We start from the raw sequence: 27,980 nt of genomic DNA on the forward strand, positions 1-27,980 counted from the left end.
GTGATCTGATATTTGGTCCTCCATGCAGGAAAACGGTGAAAAGTGAGTCCATTTTTCCTCACCCCTTTTTTTGTCGTAGGAGACGCTGTTGCACCCGGTAACGCAACAATAAAGCACCCATATTTTCTTTCTAAAACACCGAAAGAGTTAGCTTAGCACTATCACACGTTACAATCCGCATTGACTCTGCCGGCCCGGAAGTGAATTATATTGCCAGCATGGAGGCGGGTCCAAACAATGACGTAGTACGTCCCATTCCCTACTGGGCGGCACCAGTCAGGAGGAAAGAGTTGTGACGTCACGTGGGTAGGGTCTATGAGTCTGGCCACCATTCCCACGGATACAATTTCCAGGGCGGAGCAAGCCACAGCAAACAGACAGCGGAGTGGACCAATCAGCGACGGGCAGGAGTGACGTTATAACTGACGACGGAAAAACGAGGGACTTGCGCGCAGAAGTAAACATACGAAGAGAGCGGAGTTTATTCAACATGGCTAGCGCGAGACAGACTATTGTCAGTGACTCGTGTCGCTGTGTTTTTGGTAATTTAAAACAGAATTTACCGCGGATTGGAACATGTTCTATCCCGTTGACCATCTGTGTTGTGGAGACGACTTTCGGCGCGCAAGAGTGACGTTGCTTGTGAAGACTGAAGAACACGTCACGCAAATAAACGAATCTGATTTGTCGATTGAGTTTGTACCTGCTCGAAAAGGCCGATAATGGGATGGTTCCCTGACTATTTCTCTCAGTGTTTGAAAAATACAGGGAGAATAGTCTGGCAGAGCCAGGCAATGTTATTTGTGCGTCTTCCCTGAAAAATAGAATAACAAACCGAACATGGTAGACTCTCAAGAAGACAAACTATACATGGTCGAGTACGCCAAGAGTGACCGCGCTTCGTGCAAGAAGTGCAAGGAAAACATCGCTAGAGACTCGCTAAGAATGGCCATCATGGTGCAGGTAGCCTTGTCTCTTTGCTTCTGTTTGACGAAAGCTACTCAAGGTAGTTATCGCGCGTTAAGCTAATTAGGTTTTTACAAAGGAGTTTCGTATGGATAAAGTTCCTATTTTCATACATGAAACGTAGTGTTTATGAAGTTTTTCTCGTGTAAACGTGCTTAATGTTTAGGCGGAAGAAACGGCTGACGGCTTGCACTGTGAACGTGGTTTTCCCCCATGTGAAATAAATCTTTAACCATGTCGTTTGGTTATATGTGAATGTTTTTTGCAGATTGTTGTATTCGTTGACAACAATAAGCACAGAGCAAAGCAAAGACCTGATTGGCTCCTACTGCTGGGCGATATGGCCGAAATATGAAAGCTTCTAATATTTTCGTAATTTAATATTGATTTTCCTTATGCATCTCCCCCTATTTGTGATGTGAGCACACAAATATATTGCTAAAAAATAAAGGGATACTTGAAAACCTTTTATTTTGTTTAGTGCTATTATCTAAAGACTGCTTAAAAATACAGCAGAGGCAAAAATGAAAAGTGGTATTTGGTATTGTTTTCTGCCATTTAATATGCATGGACAAAGACTTTGTTTTGAAAGAACTACTGAAGGTCTGATTTCCTAACTAGTGATTCACTGGAGCGAACAGGTTAGCCCTGTTTCAACTGCTATTTTGGGCTGATTTAATTCCTCAGTTAATAACTTGATTCAATCCTCATTATGTTGAGTTAAAATCTATTGATATTTTTGCATAGATTCTTGTCGGGAGCTTACATGGTAAGCAATGAAGACCAGGATGAACATTCGTCTTTTTGAGACCCGTTTTGGTTTATTTTTTAAGTTGTTTTTCTGCCTTTTTTTTTTGCGTTGTGTGTGAACAGTCTAGGTTCCTTGTTCGTCATGTCTTGTCCAGTCTGGGTACAATCCATTTAAATACAATGTGCTTTAGATTCTTCTTCAATACACGCATTATCAGGCTTTATATATGCCACCTTTGAACAGAGGCTTGAACTCCAACATATTGGTGAGCTGGAACGTACGGTGGCTTAACAACCCTATCCAGCGTACCAAAATATTTTCACATTTATCTAAATTACAATGTCATATTGTCCATCTACAAGAAACCAAATTACTTAATAAAGATCATGCAAGATTGCTAAGAGGTGGTTTCATGCAATGTTTCCATTCAGACTTTAACAGCAAGCGCAGAGGGGTGGCTATCCTTATACATCAAGATATTCAATTTATAGAGACGAAAACAATCAGGGACAAAAATGGTCGCTTTGTAACAGAGGTTGCGCTCGACATTTTCGTTGTCTGTCATTTTGACTGACAGGGTCATAAAAATCCGGTCATAATCTATTTTTACCCATCGCTTAAATTTTTAAAATGATAATGATGACATATTCAATCGTATTTAGTTTTCATTCATTTTTAATTAATATTCTAACGCTTGCTTGGCGGCGAAAAGGCAACTATATATACCCCAATCACCAACGTCACACAATGATCTTAATTGTGGTTGTCAGCCCAAAATCTTCTAAATATATATTAAATGCATCTTACCAGATATAAAATGACTACTACATAGTCTGTGGTGATCGTTTGGTGCCCAGATTTCTTGTCGAATTACAGCAGTCCATCTCGCTCTCCTCTTCGGGTCGCTCAGAATACGGTAGAACTTCAAGTCTCTCCGTCTATCTTCTCTGTTACTGCAACCAACCGCCACACATGCCTTCACCATTTTGATTATTAATGTTAACGAGCAGAAAAACACGCTGTAATAGGAGGCATGTACGTAGCGGTAATGTGTAAACACGATGAGCTGACGGACAATATGGTGGCTCCAGTCAGGGGGGCGGAGTTGTGACGTCATGTGATTGGGGTCTATAGACCCTACTCACCTACGTCACAAAATGGGCGTGTCGCTGTTTCCGGCCGCCATATTGTACCTCTTTTTCAGACCTATTCTCATTGTTTTCAATTAGTCGAGCAAGTTATAGAGCAATTCATGGAAGCCCCGGTGTTATCTGACGCTGTAAACTCATTGAATCCGTTGCATAAAAGGCGTTACGTGGAAAAGCTTCAGTTTATCCATTCGCCAGATCCGTATTTGATGCCTAAATCGATGTTTTTCGACCCGCTGGCTTCGCCTGACATCTGATCTCCTGATATTTACAACTATCTTGTCCACACAAAATCAGCCTATTCTCACGAAAGTTTGAAAAACTTTAAGAGCTTGGAGGCTTATAAATGCTACGTTGCTGGTTGGGTGAAACATGTCCTCGTACACGAAAATTCGGCAGGAATCTTGTGCTCGGAAGGTGAGTTACGAAATTTTCAATTCAAAATCTTTTGTTCTTGCTAACATCCACTGTCAAGTCTAATGTATTTCATATCATTTGTCAATGGAGCTAGGGCTTTTAATGTTTATATGGTTTAGCGATAGCACTCTCACTATATACATATATAATACGTAATAAATATAAAGTGCGACAGCACTACTCCAGATTGTCCCTAGTTGAATTTATTTTTTGGCTTTTGACCTCAATAGTGAAATTGTAAATTAATTGTATGACAACTGTCTGATTATCCCCTTATAATTATATATTTTCAGGTAGTTCATTCACAACGTCTGAGTGTATGTTGTCGGCGATTAGCCTAGCAATGATCTTAATTGTGGTTGTCAGCCCAAAACCCTCTAAATATATATTAAATGCATCTTACCAGATATAAAATGACTACTACATAATCTGTGGTAGTCGTTTGGAGCCCAGTTTTCTCGTCGAATTGCAGCAGTCAATCTCTGTCTCCTCTTCAGGTCTCTCGGAATACGGTAAAAATTCAAGTCTCTCCGTCTATCTTCTCTGTTTTTGCAACCGACCGCCACACACGACTTCACCATTTTGATTATTAATGTTAACGAGCAGAAAAACACGCCATAATAGGAGGAATTTACGAAGCGCTAATGCATTAACATGACTAGTATCCGGACAACATGGCGCGGGGGCGTGGCTGTGACGTCACGTGAGTAGGGTCTATACACAGGCGGCAACCTAGTCCACCAATTGGATGACGCGCTGGCACACCGGGTGCACCAATAAGAACCTCGCGTTGATGTGTGAATCACGGTGCCGCCGCCAGACCCCGGTGACGCTACAATATTCTGACAGAATAGCCAACGACGTCATGCATTAAGAGATACAATAGCTAATTAATATGCTCACTCGCCACCCTGTGGTCTGGGGTGTGAATTGCAACCTGTCAAAATGACGGACGGACTTCAGTTTTTTCCGTCACCGTTTTAAAAAACCGGTCAACAACGGAAAATATTCGGTTAACGCGACCCCTGCTTTGTAATTACGCAAGGTAAATTATTTAATCGACCAGTCGTCTTGGCAAATGTCTACGGCCCAAACTGGGATGACGCCACATTTTTCACGTCTCTTTTCTCTCTGTTGCCAGATCTTGACTGCTATGATTTAATATTGGCTGGTGATCTGAATTGCTCTTTGAACCCTGCTCTTGACCGGTCAAATATGTTGGTTTCATCTCACCAGGCCAGTGCAATAGCTTTTATTACTTTACTCGCTAGGCGCATGATTGTATTCAGTTGGGAAAAAAAACGAGCCTCCATATTTTAAGAGCCTGATTGAAGACGTTATGACCAATCTAAAATTGGAACATTTAAGACATGTTGCTAATGGCTCTTTCCAGACCTATGAAAAAACATGGCAGCCATTTACAATGTTTTTTCATAGTGAATTTAAAACAGTTCTAGCAATCATCCAAGCTGTTACAGCCTTGCCTCACCTTTAGCTATTCTATAAGCTTCCATCCCCTTTAGCTTTAATTTCAATTTAACCAGATTCTCATTAACTGTTTAGAAAACAATGCCATCGCTGAATTTATATACCCCCTATGAAATGCACTCCGGTGCTGTCCAGTTTTGCCTACCTACCTACCCACAGAGCCTGTGTTCCCCCTGAGTCTTTGGAGTGGAAACTCAAAACCAAGTAGCTGTATTTTGTATCCCAGACTATGTACTTGTGAATGGTGTGTCTATGTTGTTGTTGTTGTTGTTTTTTTTTTGTCAGTGAGTGTGTGCACTGACGGCTGCCTCCATGTCAATCTTTGGATAGCATTAATATTCTGTCATTGTTTGTTCGTATACATGCTATTGTATGTTGCTTTGTTATGATAAAACCATTAAAAAGATTCAACTAAAAATATGCATGGAAAATTTGGACGTGCATAGCCGTCAAAGGCATGGCCTTATTTGGGTGCCAGTTGAATGTCAATGCGCTGTAATGGTAAGTGTATGGTCTAAAATCACAGCCACACATGTTTTTCTGCCATCTAAAATGAATGGGAAATTTGGACGTGAATAGCCGTCAATGGCATGAACGTGCGTGGCCTGCAAAAATGCCATAAAACCCAAAAAAATGCCACATACCAACATTCATTTTGCCACGTACCAAAAAAAAAATGCCACATGCCAAAATCCATTTTGCCACATACAAAAAAAATTTCCACATGCCAAAATCTGTTTTGCCACATACCCCAAAAAAATGGCACATGGCAAAATCAATTTTGCCACATACCAAAACAAAGCCACATGCCAAAATCCGTTTTGCCACATACCAAAAAAATACCACATGGCGAAATCCATTTTGCCATATACCAAAAAAGCCACATGGCAAAAAAAAAATACCACATGCCAAAATCCATTTTGCCACATGGTAAAAAAAATGCCACATGCCAAAATCCATTTAGCCACATACCAAAAAAAAGCCACATAGCCAACAAATGCCATATGCCAAAATCAATTTTGCCACATATCAAAAAAATGCTACATGGTAAAACCAATTTTACCACATACCAAAAAAGGCCACATGGGAAAAAAAATCCCACATGCCAAAACCCATTTTGCCACATACCAGGAAAAATGCCCCATGGCAAAATCCATTTTGCCACATGTGTTATAAATCTGTTATGGTCATATGAAAACAAAATAGAACTTTTTGGTAGAAACACAGGTTCTCGTGTTTGGAGGAGAAAGAATACTGAATTGCATCCGAAGAACACCATACCCATTGTGAAGCATGGGGGTGGAAACATCATGCTTTGGGGCTGTTTTTATGCAAAGGGACCAGGACGACTGATCTGTGTAAAGGAAAGAATGAATGGGGCCATGTATCAAGAGATTTTGAGTGAAAATATCCTTCCATCAGCAAGGGCATTGAAGATGAGACGTGGCTGGTTTTTTTTTAGCATGACAATGATCCCAAACAAGGTCCTGGAGTGGCCTAGCCAGTCTCCAGGTCTCAACCCCATCGAAAATCTGCAGAGGGAGTTGAAAGTCCGTGTTGCCCAACGACAGCCCCAAAACATCACTGCTCTAGAGGAGATCGGCATGGAGGAATCGGCCAAAACACCAGTGTGTGAAAAGCTTGTGAAGAGTTACAGAAAACGTTTGGCCTCCATTATTGCCAACAAAGGGTACATAACAAAGTATTGAGATGATCTTTTGGTATTGACCAAATACTTATTTTCCACCATGACTTGCAAATAAATTATTTAAAAATCAAACAATGTGATTTTCTGTTTTTTTTTTCCAGATTCTATCTCATGGTTGAGGTTTACCCACGTAGACAATTACAGGCCTCTCTAATATTTTCAAGTGGGAGAACTTGTCTTGCACTATTAGTGGTTGACTAAATACTTATTTGCCCCACTTTATGTCATCACGATTCACAAAGAACAGTGTTTTTGCAAAACAAACCATTAATGGAATTGTTTTCTTTGCTTCTTTTCCACATGTTAGTCGCCCATGTTCGACGGCAAAGTCCCACACTGGCATCACTTCTCCTGCTTCTGGCTAAGAGCGGCGGCCCAGTCCCCCTCCGACATCGCCGGCTTTTCCGACATCCGCTGGGAAGACCAAGAGAAAGTCAAGAAGGCCATCGAAAACGGCGGAGCTGTCGGAGGAGGTCGGCCCTCGTCGCCAAATGGCAAATTTCCACACAAGCTAAAATTGGTTTTGTCCCGTCTTAAGGAGAAGGAGGCGAGAAAGGCGGCGCGGGGGAGAAGACGCTCAACGGCTTTGCGGTGGAATACGCCAAATCTAACCGCAGCACTTGCAAAGGATGCGATATGAAAATAGAGAAGGTTCGTTTGCGATTACCCTTTTTCCTGAAAAGCGGCGCCTTTCATTTTTCCGGTTGAATCCGCAGGATCAGATCCGCGTGACGAAGAAGACTGTGGACCCAGAGAAGCCTCAGTTGGGTTTAATTGACCGCTGGTATCACACGGCGTGCTTCGTGAGCCACAGGGAGGAGCTGGACTTTAAGCCCGAGTACGGAGGCGCGCAGCTGAAGGGCTTGGGCACGCTGAGGGCTGAAGACCAGGAGGAGCTCAAGAAGAGGCTCCCGGCAGTCAAAACCGAAGGGTGAGATGAATTATCGGCATTATAAGTAGGGGTGGGTACCTCTGAGTAGCTCACAATACGATACGATTTGCGATACAAGGCTCGCTATAATGATGTGATGTAAATTGGAATGATTTTATCACTTGTAGAGGTCCAATCCGTTGGAAGCGGGAGGGTGGCAGTGAAGTTTCCGCCATCCCTCCCACCATTTAATTAATAATTAATATTAATAATTCCAAATTATAACAAAACAACTATATTTAATTGAACTATTTTTCATTTTTAGTACATATACGAATGTTAAAAAAAAAAAAACAACTATAATTCTATATATGGTTGCGTGTAAATTATGACATAATTTATAATGAATATCAATAATCCCAAATTAGAACCAAAAAAATATATTTTATGGAACTATTTTACGTATTTTTTTAGGGCTGTCAAAATTATCGCTTTAACGGGCGGTAATTAATTTTTTTAAATTAATCACGTTAAAATTAGGGCTGTCAAACGATTAAAATTTTTAATCGAGTAAGTACAGCTTAAAAATTAATTAATCGCAATTAATCGCAATTCAAACCATCCATGAAATATGCCATATTTTTCTGTAAATTATATATATTCTGTAAAATAAATTGTTGGAATGGAAAGATAAGACACAAGATGGATATATACAGTGGGGAGAACAAGTATTTGATACACTGCCAATGGGAAAATCCATTGGCAGTGTATCAAATACTTGTTCTCCCCACTGTACATTTAAAATACGGTACATAAGGACTGTAGTGGGCATTTCACTCTACTGTCATTTAAATCTGTCTATGCTGTCCTCACTCCGAAGCGTCTACTTTTTCCAAAGCGAGACAGCTTGTGAACGACGCCTTAATAATCAGAGTTCTTCCTTTTTCATCTGATTTATTAACAAAATAGCCTCAAACCACTGTCCTCTTTAGACTGTCATAAAACTACAAAAAAAAAAAAAAAAAAAGTACACAAGCATTGCATTAGCAACAACGTTAGCTTAGCACGCTATACAGGTTCACTAAACATAAACAAAAAGCGTCTCATACAAAAAATAGAACATTTCGCTTACTAACATAATATGTACATTCTTTACAACAACCATACTTATGGACAAATCTTGTCCAAGGATCATATAAGCACAACATTACAACGTAGGCTTCAGCCCGAGACGTCGTGCAGCCATATGAACTGGCAAGCAAAAAATAAACCATGTCGCAAAGCGACCACAAGAGTTCGCTGTTGTGCTGCAGCACAAAAAGCCTTGCTGTAAAACTTACCAAAAGGCAGAATACTGTCTGAGCGGGACATGTGCGTTAATTGCGTCAAATATTTTAATGTGATTAATTAAAAAAATTAATTACCGCGCGTTAACGCGATAATTTTGACAGCCCTAGTTAAAATATTTGACGCAATTAACGCACAAATGCCCCGCTCAAACAGATTAAGATGACAGGATAGTGAATTGTGTACTTGTGTTTTTCGGAGTTTTGGCGCCCTCTGCTGGCGCTTGGGTGCGACTGATTTTATAGGCTTCAGCACCCATGAGCATTGTGTAAGTAATTATTGACATCAACAATGGCGGGCTACTAGTTTATTTTTTGATTGAAAATTTTACAAATTTCATTAAAACAAAAACATGAAGAGGGGTTTTAATATAAAATTTCTATAACTTGTACTAACATTTATCTTTTAAGAACTACAAGTCTTTCTATCCATGGATCGCTTTAACAGAATGTTAATAATGGTAATGCCATCTTGTTGATTTATTGTTATAATAAAGAAATACAGTATTTATGTACTGTATGTTGAATGGATATATCCATCTTGTGTCTTAGCTTTCCATTCCAACAATAATTTACAAAAAAATATTGCATATTTTATAGCTGGTTTGAATTGCGATTAATTATGATTAATTAATTTTTAAGCTGTAATTAACTCAATTAAAAATTTTAATCGTTTGACACCCCTAGTTTTTTTTGTCTGTTATTGCATATACAAATGTAAAAAATAAAGACTATATATATGGTAGTATGTAAAATCTTACTATTAAATTAATAATGAATATTAATATTTCCCAAATTAGAACAAAACAACTATATTGAACTATTTTTCATTTTTTTATTCGTTAGTGCATATACAAATGTAAAAAAATAAGAGGCTATAATTATATGAATGGTTGTATGTAAATTATTACATATTTAATGAAAAATGTCGTGACGTCCCGGCCCCCTTCGGCTGTTTCCGGAACACTTTCGGAAATGTTCGTCATTTTCGATCTATTTTCGATAATTGCTCATTCATGTGATTGATTTTTTTTGTTAACTTTATCAATATTTGTTATCTTGACACATAACGGTTCTATTAATGTCTCACACCCCCTTTGCAGCTACATACCCTTTAATAAGCGCTCCCGTCAGGGGGGACATTTCACGCGGGGCAGCTATTTTTCGGCACGCACCGGCCAGTTGTCGATCAAGTTTCATTTTACAATCGTGACAACGGTGACAGTCAGCTGACCAAATGTCGGTTTATATTCGGGCCGGTGCCGATTTTGGGTACCCGACTCTTTATCGTGACATAAACTGGAGTGTGATTGGAAATTTTGTGGTCTCACAATGCACGGGACGGGAGCAAACATCGGTTCGGGCATCAAATATGTATCTGGCGACTGGATCGACCACAGCTTTTCCAAATAACGGCTTTTATGCAACTCATCCAATGAGTTTACAGCGTCTGAAAGCACCGGGGCTTCGATAATACGCAAGTGAATCCACCTTTAGAAACTACGATCATTGACAATACGGACACACAATGACGGACAATATGGCGGCACAATACAGCGATCACGTGATTGTGTGACGTTGGTGATTGGGGTCTATAGATAAGGACGTGAAACAATCTCGATTCTTGGTTAAAAGCAAAAAAAACAACAACCGTGCAGTTACCTTTTGTTTTACGTAAATAATAACTATGATGCCAGTTACCTTTTATTTTACGTAAATAATGATCACTATGATGCCAGTGCATTAGCGGCTAATTTCTCCCATTGATTTTTTTCAAAATGCATGCATGGTACGAAAAATATAATAATTACCTTGAATCTTCGAACAAATCACTCCTGAGACAATCCCTCCTGTTTGTATGTGGTACAGCTTTCGTACTTTTTCAACAGAAATCCGGTGTTAGATCGCTGCGTGTGTTTGTAAATAACTCCTCTTGATGAGGGTGGCCCCCTACTTGAATGTGAGGCGCAGTGCATGACCAACCTGAGCCGTCAATACATTATGAAGTTAATGAACTGTTTTTTTTTTTCATTTTTTTATTCGTTAGTGCATATACAAATATAAAAAAAAACTAAAACTATATAAATGGTAGTATGTAAATTAGAGCTGAAACGAATACTCGAGCAACTCGAGTTTAAAAACTGATCCGAGTAATTTTATTCAGCTCGAGTATTGGTTTATTTTGACAGCTCTAAGCATCACGTTTTGCTCGGACTACTTTTAATGCGGGACAACACGCTGATGTTACGTGTGTCGAGGACGAAGCAAAAAAACAACAACAACGAAACTTACTGCAGCAGACAGCCGCTACACACGACGCCGACGTTGCTAAATACTTGCCCGCACGATGCTAGTTGGTAGCAGGTAGCGTCTGATGCGTCTCATAGAGATCACATGTATGTTGAACGAGATGCGAAATGACAGACTCGGCCGCGTCTGGGCAGCGTTAGTAAACCGCCGCCATCTTAAAGCAGTAGAGCGCTAAGCGCTAATACATAGCGCTAAGCGCTAATAAATAAGATTAACGTTACTGTCACAAGCTCACGTAACGTTAGCCCTGCGGAGGGCTAGGTTTCTATTAATTGTGACCACTGTCGATGCGTGGCTAACGTGTCTTACATACAGGCTTTAACATAATAGCGTTGTGGAGTGATGAGGGTGCAAATTAAAAACTCAATAATGCTAACTATCAATTTTCGCTCAGTAGTCATTGCTGGATAAAACACCAAGTAGCACTGGTCCCTAATGTGCTCCAATACAGCCTGTATCATACATTTATTTTGAACACTGCAAAAACTCAAAATCCTATCAGGACTTACAGTTTAGACTAACTTAAAACTTAACTAGAACTTAAAAATGGCTTGACACAAATACAAATTCAATTGAAACACGTGGGAAAAAAATCCTAACTTTTAAGTGATGTGTGTTATCAAGCGTAACGGCATTTTTAGGTAAGATATATCTTTTTTTTTTTAATAAGATCTAAAAAAAAATTTGAGTGGAAGCAGTGAATTAGTCTTTTTTTTTTATTCTAGTTACATCTGAGATGCAATTGTTGGCTGTTTTCAACAATATACATCGGAAATAAAGACATTTATTGACTGAAAATGGATCAAGATTAGATGAAATGTCTTGTTTTCTAATGTATATTTATAATTGCTCTTCACCTAAAAATATAGGTTTTGTCCGATAACTCGATTAATCGATAGAATTTTCAGTCGATTACTCGATTACTAAAATATTCGATAGCTGCAGCCCTAATGTAAATTATTACATATTTAATTAATGACTATTAATAATCCCAAATAATAGCAAAACATTTTTTTTTTTTATTGAACTATTTGTTTTTTTCTATTTAAAAAAAAAAACTGCATCCCACTGAAACTATTAATAGTATTGGCTCATTTACTACGTCTTTCATCATCAATGGCGGTGAAACATCAAGTTCTAAATTGTTTTTGTTTTTTTCTCCCCAGAAAGCGCAAAAACAACGAGGTGGACGGCGTCGCCAAGAAACAGAAAACGGAGGACGATGAGGAGCAAAAAAAATTGGAGACGCAGTTGAAGGTAACATTAAGTTTTGTTTAATTTGAATCCTCTGTTTGAATTGATTTGTACCCTCACAGGAGCAAAGCCAGCTGATCTGGGGCATCAAAGACAAACTGTATAAGGTTTGCCCCATCGGTTACATGAGCAAGCTACTCACAGCCAACAGCCAGAGTGTTCCGTCGGGAGACTCCAACGTGAGAACCCGAAATATTTCGAGTCGAACTTTTTCTTCGGACCTAAACGTCTGCCAATGACGCAGATGATGGAAAGATTGGCGGAAGGCATGGCCTTCGGCGCTCTGGAGCCTTGCGGGGAGTGCTCAGGCCAGCTGGTGTTCAAAAGCGATGCCTACTACTGCACGGGGGACATCTCGGCCTGGACAAAATGTGTGTACAAAACCACTCATCCCACACGTCGAGACTGGGTCACTCCAGAGGTACGTGAAACGAGTTATGTCACATTCACTGTTTCCTCTAGAGGGCAGTGTATCCATCCAAATCAATAAAACGAAATGCGAACACTTTCAAAACAAACCATTGCAACACCACTCTAATTAAACGAATACTCGAAGCAGCAAAATTTGATTTGAAGCTTTCTTGTCATGGAATTACTCGAGTTAATCGATCAATAGTTGCCGCACTAGTAGGGGGTGGTCGGGGCTCCGATCTCGCGTCGCCCCGCGGCGGCTCCTTGGCGCTCTCCTGCCTCCGCCTTCCCCTCTCTTCTCTGCCTGGGTATCCATCCGCTCTGTCGCAGGTCACTGGTTGGACGCCGGTGTATAGGCTGGATGTCGCCTACTCCGGCGGGGGGACCCTGCCCCGCCCTGGGCTTGGCGGGCCGCTGGGGATCCCGTGGCGTGCTTTGCCGGTTGGGAGGCTACAGTGGCGGCTGGTTGGGCGGACGGGGGTGGGCGTAGGGTTGATGGTGCGTACCCTCTTTCCATCCCTGAAGGCCGATTGATGGGGGCGCAGATGGCCCGGGGACCACCCTGGATCCCGGGGGGGTCGTAACGGTGCCTCCTTTGCTGGGCTGCGGGAGGAGGGATGGGTCCCCCCCCACACACACACACACACACACACACACACACCCGTCCAGCCTCCTGCCCCGGGCTGGCTGGGTGGGGGCCGTGGCCCTGGGTTGGCGCCTGCGGGGCGTTTCCGCTCGTCTGCTTGGCTTTCACGTGTTTGGTTGGGCTAGCGTACAGCTGGTTGTGATTGGGTGCGCTCGGGTGGGAGGTCCTGGTGCCGGGATTAGCGGTAGGGAGGCGTAGGGTCGGTTGCCAACGGGCTTACACTCACAAGGGATTCACACGATTACTGGGTTCTAGATCACAGTGCTGATTTGTGTACACTCTACCCCTCCCAATCACTTCGCTTATAGTCCCCCCCACTCTTCTCCCCTTCTTTCCCTGGTCAACAGCCCCCCCCCCCCCCCCCCCCACATGGTGTCAACCGGAAATAGATTTAGCTGACAATAGCACCAACATATTTTTAGACAGTGTAGACCAGACATGTCCAAAGTCTGGCCCGGGGGCCAAATGCGGCCCGTGGTCAAATTTCATCCGGCCCCCAGCCTCTGTCATAAAATCAATAACGTCTGGCACACAGACTTAATAAATTGGCCAGCACTACTGCTACCAACATATGAAGTAGCTTACACACTAAATGCTGCTCCTCATTTACCCACTAAAAGGCAGCAGCGCTCTAAGCAACATTACCCCGTGTGACCCTTTACTCCCAATTTTCTAAAATGGCAACAATCAACAAAAAAAAGAAAGTTGACTGTGACAGCCGACTCGTCAAGGATAGGTGGAAATTGGACTATTTCTTCACTAAAATACGCAACAACTGTCTGCCTCATTTGCAAAGAGACAGTCGCTGTTTTTAAAGAGTTCAACATGAGGCGATATTACCAAACAAGACACGCTGACATGTACAACAAGATTACAGGGACGATGCGTAGCAAGAAATTGAAGCAACTTGAAGCTAGTTTAATTTTACAGCAGCAGTATTTCGCAAGGAATTTCAAAAGAGAACGCCACAAAGGCTAGTTGCGAGATTGTTGAAATTATTAATTAAAAAAAAAATAAAGCAAATGTGACACACAGAATGGGCTGCTAAAATTTGCTTAAATAGTTCTTAAATAGTTAAATAGTTAATAAGTTCTACATAAAGGACGTCAGCCAAGGTCGGCCCCCCAAATTTTTACCACACCAAATCTGGCCCACTTCGCAAAAAGTTTGGACACCCCTGGTGTAGACGTTCAATGTGTTTCTTGTTGTTGCTTTTTTTTTCTTGTTTCTTTTTTTTTTTTTTGTTCCCCCATAACCCCTTCCTGTTCACTGCTTTGTCATAATAAATAGGGTATGTTGAATAATCACAGTGGGAGTATTTCATACTCTCAATGTGAAACATTAAAACTGTTCAGACCAACCGGACACATAGACTTCCATTCTCTGTGCCAAACAGCTGAACAGGACAGGTTTAAAAAAATAAATAAATAAATTGTTGCCGCACTAAATGATAGTCTGTTTACTATATTTTTGGGGGGGGGGGGGGGGGGGGGTTTATCTAATTGCACTGCACTACTACCATGTAATCTTAGTGGCGATATATCTTCAATTTAGGAATTCCACGACGTTTCTTACCTGAAGAACTTCAAGTTTAAGCGTCAGGACCGAGTTTACCCGAAGGAGGCGCCCGCTCAAAGCCAGCCCGCAGTTAAATCAGAGTCTCTGGCCAGCGCATCCGGCGCCCCTGTTAAACCACTACCAGATGGCGGACCATCAGGTGAGTAGTGACGAATCACTCAGTCTCGGAATTTTGTGATCGAGCTATTAGTCACGATTATGTACAGCAGGGGTGTCCAAACGTTTTGCAAAGGGGGCCAGATTTGGTGTGGTAAAAATGTGGGGGGCCGACCTTGGCTGATGTTCTTTACGTAAAACAACAATGTGTTTAAACAAATTTTAGCAAGCCATTCTGTTTCACATTTGCTTTTTTATGATAATTTCAACAGTCAGTGCGACAGTGACACGGATCCGCGAAAGACTGAGGGCACGAAGTTTGAAGGGCAAAGTAGCAAGTGATCACTGTAATCTAATAATTATTTTTCTCATCTTGGCAACACCGTTACCATGACCAATCGTAAAAATAGTCGGCTGACTAATCGGGAAGAAATTAGTCGTTTGGGACAGCCCTAATCCATATAGATTATTTTCCACACCTGTAACGCCTTTACCAAGCTTCTGCATGAACAGGTCACGGAGCTGCACAATGTCACACAGCCTACTCTTTCGCCGTTTGCACGCTGCTTTCACTTCTACTCGCCGAGACGCCGACTCATCCCAGGAAAACAACGACAAATACGGCTCATCTTCTTCCTTGAGTTCATGAAATAATGCATTAGCTTGTGCTAAATTTAGTTTTAGATTCATTCTGCACGTTTCAAAGTCGCTGGCTCAATCCAACCGGCTGTTGCTTGCTTCGCATGCCTCCTTTTCATTAGTTGGCGCCTCGCTCGGAAATTTATTAAAAATGTCCACGTTCGATTCGTCCTTCTTGACATCACAACGGCTCTTGGGATATGTAGTCTTTTGTGCTGCTTTCCGTTTTGAAAAAGAACAAGAAATAATGGAAATATGGAGATAGATACATAGTCCATGCAGCGTTTTAATGCATATTTATGAATGCAATAAAACTCAAATGACGTTATCTCCCGTTTTTCTTGGTCGATTGACTTCAAATAAAAACTGGGGTGGACATCAACTTCCGCACTTTCAAATGAGACCAAACAGCGGCACGTGGGTGACGTAATTACAGCATGACGAAGCTTCAAAGACGACATTCGTAAACTAGAGATGTCCCGATCCGATATTTGGATTGGATCGGTTGCCGATATGGGCAAAAAAAATGCACATCGGTATCGGATCGGCCGACATGGAAAAATTCCGATCCAGACTTCCGATCCAGTTTTTTGAATGTCCGGTCCGGGTTTTCCAGGGCACCTAGTTACATAATCCATTCCATTTTTTGCTTCGGTTTCCTTAAAATCCGGTCCGCATTTTACGGCACACCTTCAACACACTACATTACAGTCTCCCAATTTACCGAGAGACTTTATCGGTAAAAATGTCAGCTATGTGGGATCATTTCACCTTAAAGGACGACAAAGATGAAGAAGCAGAGTGCAACATATGCCACAATAAAGTCAAGCGTGGTGGTAAAGCTGTAACAAGTTTTAATACAACCAACCTAATCAAGCATGTAGCGAAATACCACCACAAACAATATAAGGAGTATGTTAAGAAAACCGAGGACAAAAAGAGAGGTCCTACGCAACTAACACTGGCAAAAACTTTTGCTATGCGTGACAAAGTGGCACTCGACAGTCCCAAAGCCCAGGGAATAACAAGAGTCATTGCCGAAGAATTCATTCTGGATGACGAGCCATTATCTCTCGTGAGTAAAGACGCACCATCCAACACTTAGAACCATGGTACAACATGCCCATTACATCCTTGAGCGATTCGGCCATGGAAGCTTCGACAACGATTCACAAACATCCAAATTCCGATTATTGAAATATGTCAAGTAAAGCGGAACTAATACACAGCGCGGTCTTCGGGACGCAATGAGAAACTGACCGCATTGCGTCCCGAAAGTAAACATAATGCTTGTCATAGACCCGGGTAATGCCAATGCTCAACTCACGGCTTTAGCTCAACTCATGCCGCTGGATAAAAAACACAAGAATACCTGACTGCTGCTGACAGCCGCTACAAACTACATCAACATCGTTTTACTGTAGATAATAGATATCATATGTATGTAGAACTAGATGCAAAATGACAGACTTGACGGCGGTAGCAACATTGAAGTATGGACAACTAGAGGCGTTCGTAAACAGCTGCCATCTTAAAGCAGCAGACTTCCCTAGGCTGTTGTGAACCTTCCAAGCGAACCTAATTAACTTTTTATCTAAAATACTCCTAAATCGGTAAAATCTTGACTTGAATCTATCTTCAAAACAGTTTTAAAACTTTCACATGTCGAAAGTAGACAGAAGGGAAATTATGGAATAACGGGAGCAATTTTAACAACTTTAAAAGTTGATTTGCAAAATTAAATGAATTGAATGTAGTTTAAAGCTGCTGATACAGAATGGGAATTTGAGTATTTTATTTACGGTTTTAAAATGTTAACTTGATACTGAAATAGTAGTTTATTTAAACCTGAGAGGGTTTTTATACAATTATTGTAACTAATGCACGAAACATTAAAAGCATCTAATAGCTTGGGGGTTTTGTGGGATTTTCCACTGAGGTTGTTTGTGTTCTGCTTTTTTAAGACAGTTTACAATATTATTTGCATGTTTTACTGACTGACTATGCCATTTCTGTTTGTTATTTATAATGTTTTGTGTTTGTCACTGAATAAACAGGTCAGTTTCTTGTTACCAACCGTTGTGTGTTATTCAAACTCACCTAATTCAGCTAGCTAGTTGTTATCAAGAGTACTAAAACCCTTTTCAACATTAGTCTGACAATTAAGTAAGGAGGCTGTCAAGTTCAAAAATAGATCCTTAGGTAGACATTGTAAAATTACCCAAAAATAAGGAGAGAAGACACTCAGTTTTCCTGGCCAAGGAGAGCAAAAAGTGACAAGTGACAGTCACCAAAATTGATCTAAAGAAAAAAAATCCTCCTTGGTATTTTATTTAGGGGTTTGTCCTAAAAAATGGATGCCGCCCTGAGGGAGGGGAGAGCAAGCTGGAGACACCCATGTGGTTTTCGATTGGATATGTGTGTGCATGTTGGTGGAACTAAGTAAATACACGTGTGTAGGCAAGAGCTCATGTAAACAATCATGTAAACAGTCAAAACAATCATGTAAACAGTCAAAATGACCCAGACACTTCAGTTATGTAACGCTGCGGCCATGGAAGATGTCCTCGGATGGAAAATTGTCCTCGAAGGTCTAGACGAAAGTCCAGACGCCAGGTGCTGAAGATACCTCGGAAGGTCTAGTTACGCAATGATGCGGCCCTGAAGCAAGGCAGTTGTCATCCCGACCCTCTTTTTTACTCTTTGTAACACTTAAGCATTATACTACAACCTGGTATAGCAAGCAATAATCATTTACTGGTTATATTAGTCAGAAAAATATGGCAAGATGTATTATTTATGGTATATATGAGCACAAGCAAATATTCAATCAATCAATCAAGCAAATATTTAATCAATCAAACCTCGATAATTATCTCAACAGAGGCTAAATAACTTTGAACTTTAACACATGCTCAGATAGGTCGCTATCGGCCAATATCGGTATCTGATCGGAAGTGCAAAACAATATCGGTATTAGGCATGTGCCGGTATGTAATTTTGACGGTACGATAACCGTGAGCAAAAATACCGCGGTTTCACGGTATCACGGTATTGCAATTATAGCTCCAAAATTTTGAGATGTATGGTTTTTAAAAAAAAAAAAAAAAAAGGTTTTTTTTCTGAACATATTTGCAAATTGGAACATGAATATAATGTGAAAATAAATTAACAAAAAAAAACAAATATTTTATATAAAATTAAAATAAATAGAACCTAGACTATACCCACAGCCACAGCTCAAGTTGCTCAATATTAGAGCAAGAACAAAATAATTGCTATAAAAAAGTAAAAACACTTCTAAATAAAATTAAAAATATGTACTGTGTGACTTTTTTTGAGGGGGAGAAGCTAAAGTTTTGCCATTTTCAGCCACTGTGTCAACTCTCTTCTACATGATGTCATGCCTTTGTGTTAAAAAGAACAAAGCATTCATAAGTTAATAAGTTAGTTAAAGATGTAGAAGTTAGTTTTATAAGTTAGTTAAAATGTAAATATTGTTGAGGAAAGGTTTCATCTAAAACAAAAAGTGAGGAGTGAGACCGTACTAAGGTATGACGGAAAATTTTAGTGGTTTTGAAACCGCGACGTTTTCACACCACGGTAAACCGTGAAACCGGTAACCGGCACATGTCTAATCGGTATCGGATCGGAAGTGCAAAAACCTGGATCGGGACATCCCTAGCGTAAACGCGTCGCTGCCGACACGTTCGGGTTAAATAACTTCCAAACATAGCAAAGGTTACAATGTTTTTTTGTTTTGTTTCGTTTTGGGTTTTTTTTTTTTAATGAAAAAAAAATATGAAAGGTAACACCAGTTACTTTGCCAAGTAACTGATTACTCTTACGTTCGGGAAATTGAGTTACTAACGCAATACCAATACACTCTTATTAACTATGTGTTTTTGTGACAGATAAACCACTCACGGGCATGAAGGTGTTGACCATAGGCAAACTGGCCAAAAATAAGGACGAAATCAAGGCAGCCGTGGAAGACCTCGGAGGAAAGATTAGCGGCACGGCTAACAAATCGGCGCTCTGCATCAGCACCAAGAGTGAGGAAAGCTGAGATAATTTCGCGAGGTCAGTTTTATTGAATTAATATCCGATTAAACGCTTGCAGAGGAGGTGGAGAAAATGAGCAAGAAAATGGAGGAGGCCAAAGTCGCTGGTGTGCGAGTGGTCGCCGAGGATTTCCTCGTCGACCTCAAGTCGTCGGGCAAAGCCTTTCAGGAGCTGGTCTCCCTGCACGCCATTTCACCGTGGGGGGCCGAGGTCAAAGTGGAGGCCCCTCCGCCATCGGCCGCTCCCGCCCCGTCCAAATCGGGGGCCATGGCTGCTTCCAAGAGCAGCGGGAGAGTCAAGGAGGAAGAAGGTGAAATCAAGTAGCTGACACTTTTATGATTCATTCAAATCAGTGTTGTTTTTGGTAGCCCTTTTAGTTTTAGTCTTAAAATCAAAAGTTATCCTGGTCCCCATTCAGGTAAGAACAAAGCTAAGAAAATGAAACTGACAGTCAAAGGAGGTGCCGCAGTAGATCCCGACTCAGGTAATCTCACTCCAAATATCCCAATTTTGTTTTTTCCTTTGAACATGTTTCAAAAAATGTAATTCGTTTTTCCCCCTCTCAGGTCTGGAGAACAGCGCTCACGTTTTGGAGCAGAACGGTAAAATGTACAGCGCCACCTTGGGCTTAGTTGACATCGTCCGAGGAACTAACTCTTATTACAAGTTGCAGCTGCTGAAAGACGACGTCCAGAAAAGATACTGGGTGTTCCGCTCTTGGGGCCGAGTGGGCACCACCATCGGCGGCAACAAGCTGGAAGAAGTCGACGACAAGACCTCTGCGCTCTCCACCTTCCTGTCAGTCTATAAGGAAAAGACGGGTAACGATTGGGGCGCCTCCAACTTCACCAAGTACCCCAATAAATTCTACCCGTTGGAGATTGATTACGGGCAGGACGAAGAAGTCGTGAAGAGGCTGACGGCCACCACCGGAACCAAGTCCAAGCTAGCCGAACCCATCCAGGAGTTGATTAAACTGATATTTGATGTGGAGAGCATGAAGAAGGCCATGGTGGAGTTTGAGGTAGGTCTTCTGCTGAAGTTTAAGCTACGTTAAAAGCTAGAACAAATCTGTAATACAGTATTTTCCTGTTTTTTCTTTTTCTTCAGATTGACCTCCAGAAAATGCCACTGGGAAACCTGAGCAAAAGGCAAATTCAAAGCGCTTATGCTCTTCTGACTCAAGTGCAACAGGTTAGTTGACAGCAGTGTTGTCACTGATTACTTAAAAAAGTAATTACTGATTACACCTCAAAAAAGTAATCTAGTTACTTTACCGATTACTTTATTATCTCAGTATCTAAGTTACTTTAAAGATATCAGTTACTTTTTACCATTTTTTTCTCCTTTTGCTGCCTCAACATAAAAATGACAACAAAAAAATGTCATCACATGTAATTGAATTTTTCACATAAGGCTTAATCTTTAAGTTAGCGGGGGTTTAATTAGTCGATGGAGTTGATTTCAACCGCCATTGACTCGCGCTAGCTTAGCCACCCCGGAGCCCTGAAACTAACAAATAACTGACAAACTGCACGGAATTTGTTCAAATCTAGTCCAACGACTAAATAAACCCCCGCTAACTCCAAGATAAAGCCTAATGTCAAAAATTCTGAACTTCCCCTTTAAAATAAAGACCTAGTTGTTAAAATATTGTCTATGAAAGTTGTAAAGAAATAAAACAAACAACAAAAATTAATGAACAAGAATCCTACAATGTATTTCATAATGGGTCAAAATCATTTTTCGAGCAGATCATTTGACTAGCACCTAAGACACTAGCTGTTGCCTTGCTAAGCTAAAACTACACCTGTGGAGGCAAGAGGGATATTTAGAATTTCTGTAAACCTAAGCTTTCAAACGCAACCAACAAAAAAAAAAAAAAAAAAACATTCCCATTAAGCCTGTCGCAATATGCAATAATTCCATTTATCACGCGATATATAAAAATGAAGGCGGTAATTTTTCCGCTGCGATTTATCACCTCGCGTGCACGTGTGTGTGCGCGTGCGGCAGACGTGCTGTTAAAAGTTCGGATTCCTCGTTACCAACTGCGCAAAATGCATCTTCGTTCCAAGTCCGGCAAAAACTAGCGCCGGAGCCAATCGTTCCCATTATATCCTGTTGTTCAATGTATACCGGCCGCATCAGTGCTCCGGAGTGACTGTGGACCATCTACAGCGCGCCGGTGTCGTTGACGTGTGGGCGCTCCCGTCAGGAGTGACATTTCACGCGGGTGGCTGTTTTTCGGCACAACGCCGGATATTTACAACGAAGTCTGCCAAAACATTGCAGTGTTTCCCATAGGATTTTTTGAAACTGTGGTGGTGGGCTGCATCGGAGTAGGACAGCCTCACCATGTCGTGCCACAGCGAATTTTTTTTTTTTTTTTTTTCATTATTTTTTTCCCCGAAGAAGAACCATAACAAAGATATATTTGAAATATTTCATTAGCTAGGCTAATGTTATAGCTCTCAGCTACGGTACATGTATGTAAAATGCGTAGCTGATTACAGCTACGTTACCCAATGTAATAATGCAACTTTTTTTCTCATAGCAATAGTACGACTTACATCTCGTAGTGACTCAGGGTTGGCAACCCAAACTGTTGAAAGAGCCATATTTGACCCCCCCCCCCAAAAAAAAAACAAAACAAAACTGATACAGTATGTCTGGAGCAGCAAAAAATTCAAAGCCTTGTACAAGCCTTATAATTATCAATACTAGCTATATTAGCCTACTATAAAAATGACTAAGTTGGCTAGAAATACATAATTAGCCTTCATGATTAAATGTTTATTTTCCCTGCAGTGGATCCTATAGCGCACCACGTGACTACTCTGTTGTACGATGCCACCACAGGTTCATTACAATATTAATGAATTGAAAGAATGTTTGTGTCATGTTTGTCCTCCTAGAAATCCTATTAAAACAAAAAATATATTTCCCTCCCCCATCTTTTTCCATAAAAAAAAAAAAAAAAAAAAATTTATCAAAGTTTCGTAAGCCGTAATTGTCTGAAGTTGGCACGCCGGTGTTGTGCCGAAAAATAGTCACTCCACGCGAAATGTCCCCCCTGACGGGAGCGCCCACACGTCACTCGTACAAAAAGCCTTTTCTTACCAATCGATGGACACGGAAACGACGTTCTTGTACCGTGAATATGTATCATTTTACTCTGCTTGAACTAATAAATATTTTACTGTGACCAACGCTCTGAAAATAGAGCAAGGCTTTATTTTGGGCCCGCCTCTCCGTGCAAGTTCAATCAAAGTTTGCTTTATGTCCAAGACGGCCGTCCACCGCTCACTTTCGCCGAAAAGTCCGATCCAAACTATTGTAATGCCCCGGATATGGGGAAGAAGGAGAGAAGTCTGTATTTGCTTACCCACTTGATTGTGGTAACAATAATACAGAAAAACAATAACAAAATAACAGCGTGCTGCTAAGACATGCGACCGCTATCTCTCGCTATCTCGCTCGTTCTCCCATTCTTCCTACTCGTTCCCCATGCGTCTCTTAAATAAATAAATAAATAAATAAATAAAATACTACTCTAAAATGCTACTCTACTACCCGCGTGCGCTCTCGCGGGTAGTAGAGTGGAGTGGGCTACAGCTGTGTAATCGGCTGACTGACGGATCTGATTATTATCTTCTTTTTTATTCGGCGGCGGGGGGGCAAACAAGACTGTGGCGGGCCTCTCGTTCATTTGTGGGAAACACTGCATTGTTACCGACTAGGCTGCTACGAACAACCTCGCTTTGACAATAAACAGCTGATTGAAATTAAGAGCGCTGTGTCATATGCTGTCGTTGTGTAGTAATGAGCAGACGTGACTTCAGCGGCGCTTGTTAACTTTTTTAATGCGCGCACACACTAGATATCATGAAATGGCACACTAGATGTGCTACGTCCCATGCCATTGGCTACGTGAGCACAGAGTGATTATGGGTTACGTAGTCCATATCCTACATAGATGAATTCTAAACTGTCATGACTGAATGGAAGTTAGGAAGGCCAAATCATTCCATACTAGTGACTACAGATAATGTTGCAAATATTGTTAATTCAGTACGTGACACAGATGGATTCGGACCACAAATAGGATGTCTTGCTCATGTAGTAAACCTAGCTGCTAAGAAAGCTGTAGCAATCAACAGTGTGCCTTGCCTCACTTTACAAACAGTAAAGATTGTTCTCAGCACTTTTGTACAAACATTTTTCAGATCAGTAAGAAGTAAGCACATAGAGTAAATATTATGCACTAAAATGCATGTTTATATGATGGCAATTTAATTTTTGCTCGCTAGCAAAAAAAAAAAAAAAAAAAAAAAACGAAACAAAAAATATAATTGTTATATTTTTTTACAGAGCATTAAATGTATTGAATCGGATCGAAAATCGTGACCCCCGTATCAAAAATCGTACCGAACCGTGACTTAACTGTATCGTTGCATCCCTATGGAACACCATTGCAGAAGCTATGACGGGGAAAGGTTTTCATTTGGCTAAATGCTTAAGTTATTAAGTGCAATTTTTTTTTCTCTTTTTTAAAATTTTTTTTAACACATTTTATTTATTCTGTGGTTCTGTGCGGTATCAATATTGTTGTTTTTTATTGTTGTTATTGTAAATTGGCTAAAAAAAATTGGGGGGGGGGGGCGCAATAATATCGCATATCGCAATAATTTATGAGAATAATTATCGCACACTAATATTTGTTATCGCGACAGGCCTAATTCCCATACACTTTTTTGGTGTGTCGCATAACCCATTACACTTTGACCAATCCAAAACATTCCAAAATGTTACACCATGCAGGCTCATGTTCAATGCTCATGGTTGCACCAAAAACACAATTTTTGTCAAAAAAAAAGCTTCACTCATTCCAAACGACAAAAACGTCACATTTCCAAAATTGTAATGTCCCACAGTTTTTATCCGATTCACCAAATTCACACATTAAAAATATTCACATAATCATGGCACACAAAGGTAAAGTTTTGGGCCAAAACAATTCCATCAAAATTTGACTAAAATCTTTCTATCCATTTGCAATGACCTCATTCTTTTCCAATGACACATTCAAGTCCTACTGAAACATTTCCATTCACGCCTATTGATTTTTAACCCGGACCTGCAAAAAATTCTCATGGTGGTCATTATTTTTAACCCCCCCCCCCACACAAAAAATCCTCAATTTCCCCAAAATTAACAGAAAGGAAACCCTTTGAATTCTGCGGCTTATAGTCAAGTCCACTGCGGCTTATTTGTTGATTTATTTGGATTACTAGGCAACACATTATTTGACAGCCGTGTCGTAACACTGGCGTAAGACCATAATGATTATGACATGACACTATCATGGGCATAAATGAATGCTTATATCATTAAGTGTCATCTGGCAAATTATGTCACTAATCCCATTTATGTCCAGCTTGGATCTAGTGCTGGAACGATTAATCGATTAACTCGAGTTATTCGATTAGAAAAAGGATTCAAATGAAATTTTGCTGCTTCGAGTATTTGTTTAATTAAAGTGGCGTTGTAATGGTTTAAGTGTTTTTCATTTAGTTTTATTGATTTGGGTGGATACACTGCTCTCTAGTGGCAACAGTGAATATGACAACTCATTTCACTTGGCTGAATCCAGCTGCTCCCTGTTAAGACCAACGTAAGCTAAGTTTTGTTTGAGCTGATATATTTTCATTGCATTAGCAATTTACTTTATAGGTATATTTAGCCTTCATTGTGGGAATGTGTGTTTGAACCAAATGTTAAAAGCATTGTAAATAAATAAATACAAAGTTAGCATTTCAGCTAGCAGACTTTTGCTATGCTAGTTAGCCAGTTGTTCTTTTGTTGTTCTTGGATCCTCATTTATGTTTTTTATACTGTTTGAGGCTCAGGTATTTTACATTTTAATGTTCTTTAGCCGATTACTCAATTATTCGAGTTAACTAGTACATCGATTAATTGACTACTAAAATAATCGATAGCTGCAGCCCTAGTCGGATCTTTTACATCCATTCAAAAGTGAGATAATTTGCCAGATGAAACAAAATGACTGTCATAAGCATTCGTTAATTTTCATGGCAATGTCATGTCATAATTATGATGCTCTTATGACAGTCTTATGGCGCCACTCAAATAGTGTTATTAAATATGACACCAAGCAAGTAATGAAACAACTGGAACAGTAACTGAAGAAATAATTAGCACAGAACATGAATTTTGATTGTTATTTACATCTTTAGCGCTGCAATGGATGCTAGGAGGCTTGTTGGACAATAACAGTGTTGACAGCAGGTGGCAGCAGAGGTTGACATGATGGTCAAATCTCAACTTCTTGAAGCAATGAAGCTTTGCAGCCAATTGGTTCAACGCTTCATGGTGGTTCATTTGCTCTTATGATGCCGCTGTCAAATAAAGTGTTGTCGGTTAATGTCTTTTAATGTAACTATCCATGGGAGCTTATAGTCAGGTGTGCCTTATAGTCTGAAAATTACGGTAAACTGGGAGACCCGGCTGTTAATACTCAGTGCCATTGACTGCGCTAGATGTCCAATCCATTTAGCGCCGTCAATGGCAGCCAATGATTTAAAAAGTGACATTGAAATGCCCAGAAATTAAAATAATAGCAAGGAACCAAAAAACCTTATCAGGAATTTGCATTTTCTAGTTTGAGTTTTGAAGTAATTCAACACGCATCTCAAAATGCTTCCGTTTTCCTTTTCCTGATTTAGGCGGTGTCGGACAATATGACCGAAGCTCACATTTTGGATCTGTCCAATCGCTTCTACACACTGATACCGCACGACTTCGGCATGAAGAAGCCGCCGCTGCTTAGCAATTTGGAGTACATTCAAGTACTAATTTGACCGCCGTTCTCTCTGCGTACATGTGTGTAAATACGTATGCGCCCCCGTTCAGGCTAAAGTTCAAATGCTGGACAATTTGTTGGACATCGAAGTGGCCTACAGCCTGCTGAGGGGAGGAGCGCAAGACGACGAAAGCGATCCTATCGACATTAACTACGAACAACTCAAGACGAAGATCGAGGTCGGGAGGCTTACAAATTGTATTTTTAAGTTGTTCGCTGCCATTGAAGGCGATTGACGTCCGATCCGCTTGAAGTGGGAGAGTTGGCAGCGAATGAACGAACGTTCATTCGCTGCCAACTCTTCCACTTCAAACGGGTTGGACATCTATTCGTGATGAACTCATTTAAATTCACATCAGAAGTCAATCGATGTCAATAGACCCTACTCACCTACGTCACAAAATGGGCGTGTCGCTGTTTCCGGCCGCCATATTGTACCTCTTTTTCAGACCTATTCTCATTGTTTTCAATTAGTCGAGCAAGTTATAGAGCAATTCATGGAAGCCCCGGTGTTATCTGACGCTGTAAACTCATTGGATCCGTTGCATAAAAGGCGTTACGTGGAAAAGCTTTAGTTTATCCATTCGCCAGATCCGTATTTGATGCCTAAATCGATGTTTTTCGACCCGCTGGCTTCGTCTGACATCTGATATCCTGATATTTACAACTATCTTGTCCACACAAAATCAGCCTATTCTCACGAACGTTTGAAAAACTTTAAGAGCTTGGAGGCTTATAAATGCTACGTTGCTGGTTGGGTGAAACACGTCCTCGTACACGAAAATTCGGCAGGAATCTTGTGCTCGGAAGGTGAGTTACGAAATTTTCAATTCAAAATCTTTTGTTCTTGCTAACATCCACTGTCAAGTCTAATGTATTTCATGTCATTTGTCAATGGAGCTAGGGCTTTTAATGTTTATATGGTTTAGCGATAGCACTCACTACATACATATGTGTATGTTGTCGGCGATTAGCCTGGCAATGATCTTAATTGTGGTTGTCAGCCCAAAACCCTCTAAGTATATATTAAATGCATCTTACCAGATATAAAATGACTACTACATAATCTGTGGTAGTCGTTTGGAGCCCAGTTTCCTCGTCGAATTGCAGCAGTCAATCGCGGTCTCCTCTTCGGGTCTCTCGGAATACGGTAAAAATTCAAGTCTCTCCGTCTATCTTCTCTGTTTTTGCAACCGACCGCCACACACGACTTCACCATTTTGATTGTTTAATGTTAACGAGCAGAAAAACACGCCATAATAGGAGGAATTTACGAAGCGCTAATGCATTAACATGACTAGTATCCGGACAACATGGCACGGGGGCGTGGCTGTGACGTCACGTGAGTAGGGTCTATAGCACTCAAATACTTAGCAAGGATGTTTCATGTATGTTTCTCA

General features: G+C 40.7%; 1 protein-coding gene across 1 annotated transcript in view; it reads left to right on the plus strand.

Annotated features, from left to right (window-relative positions):
• Positions 1-789: 789 nt before the first annotated feature.
• Positions 790-27,980, plus strand: part of LOC130908016 (poly [ADP-ribose] polymerase 1-like) — a 35,261-nt gene continuing 8,070 nt past the window's right edge. Inside the window, exons 1-15 of the mRNA XM_057823605.1 lie at positions 790-963; positions 6,786-6,951; positions 7,017-7,129; positions 7,195-7,409; positions 12,172-12,262; positions 12,322-12,438; positions 12,504-12,680; positions 14,871-15,033; positions 19,544-19,684; positions 19,753-20,004; positions 20,113-20,178; positions 20,261-20,718; positions 20,805-20,888; positions 26,444-26,566; positions 26,631-26,759. Coding sequence (XP_057679588.1) covers positions 841-963; positions 6,786-6,951; positions 7,017-7,129; positions 7,195-7,409; positions 12,172-12,262; positions 12,322-12,438; positions 12,504-12,680; positions 14,871-15,033; positions 19,544-19,684; positions 19,753-20,004; positions 20,113-20,178; positions 20,261-20,718; positions 20,805-20,888; positions 26,444-26,566; positions 26,631-26,759 — 2,418 coding nt within the window. The 5' untranslated portion in view covers positions 790-840. The remainder of the gene's footprint in view (positions 964-6,785; positions 6,952-7,016; positions 7,130-7,194; positions 7,410-12,171; positions 12,263-12,321; positions 12,439-12,503; positions 12,681-14,870; positions 15,034-19,543; positions 19,685-19,752; positions 20,005-20,112; positions 20,179-20,260; positions 20,719-20,804; positions 20,889-26,443; positions 26,567-26,630; positions 26,760-27,980) is intronic.

The sequence above is a fragment of the Corythoichthys intestinalis genome, chromosome 19 (genome assembly GCF_030265065.1).
Source record: "Corythoichthys intestinalis isolate RoL2023-P3 chromosome 19, ASM3026506v1, whole genome shotgun sequence".
NCBI lineage: Eukaryota > Metazoa > Chordata > Actinopteri > Syngnathiformes > Syngnathidae > Corythoichthys > Corythoichthys intestinalis.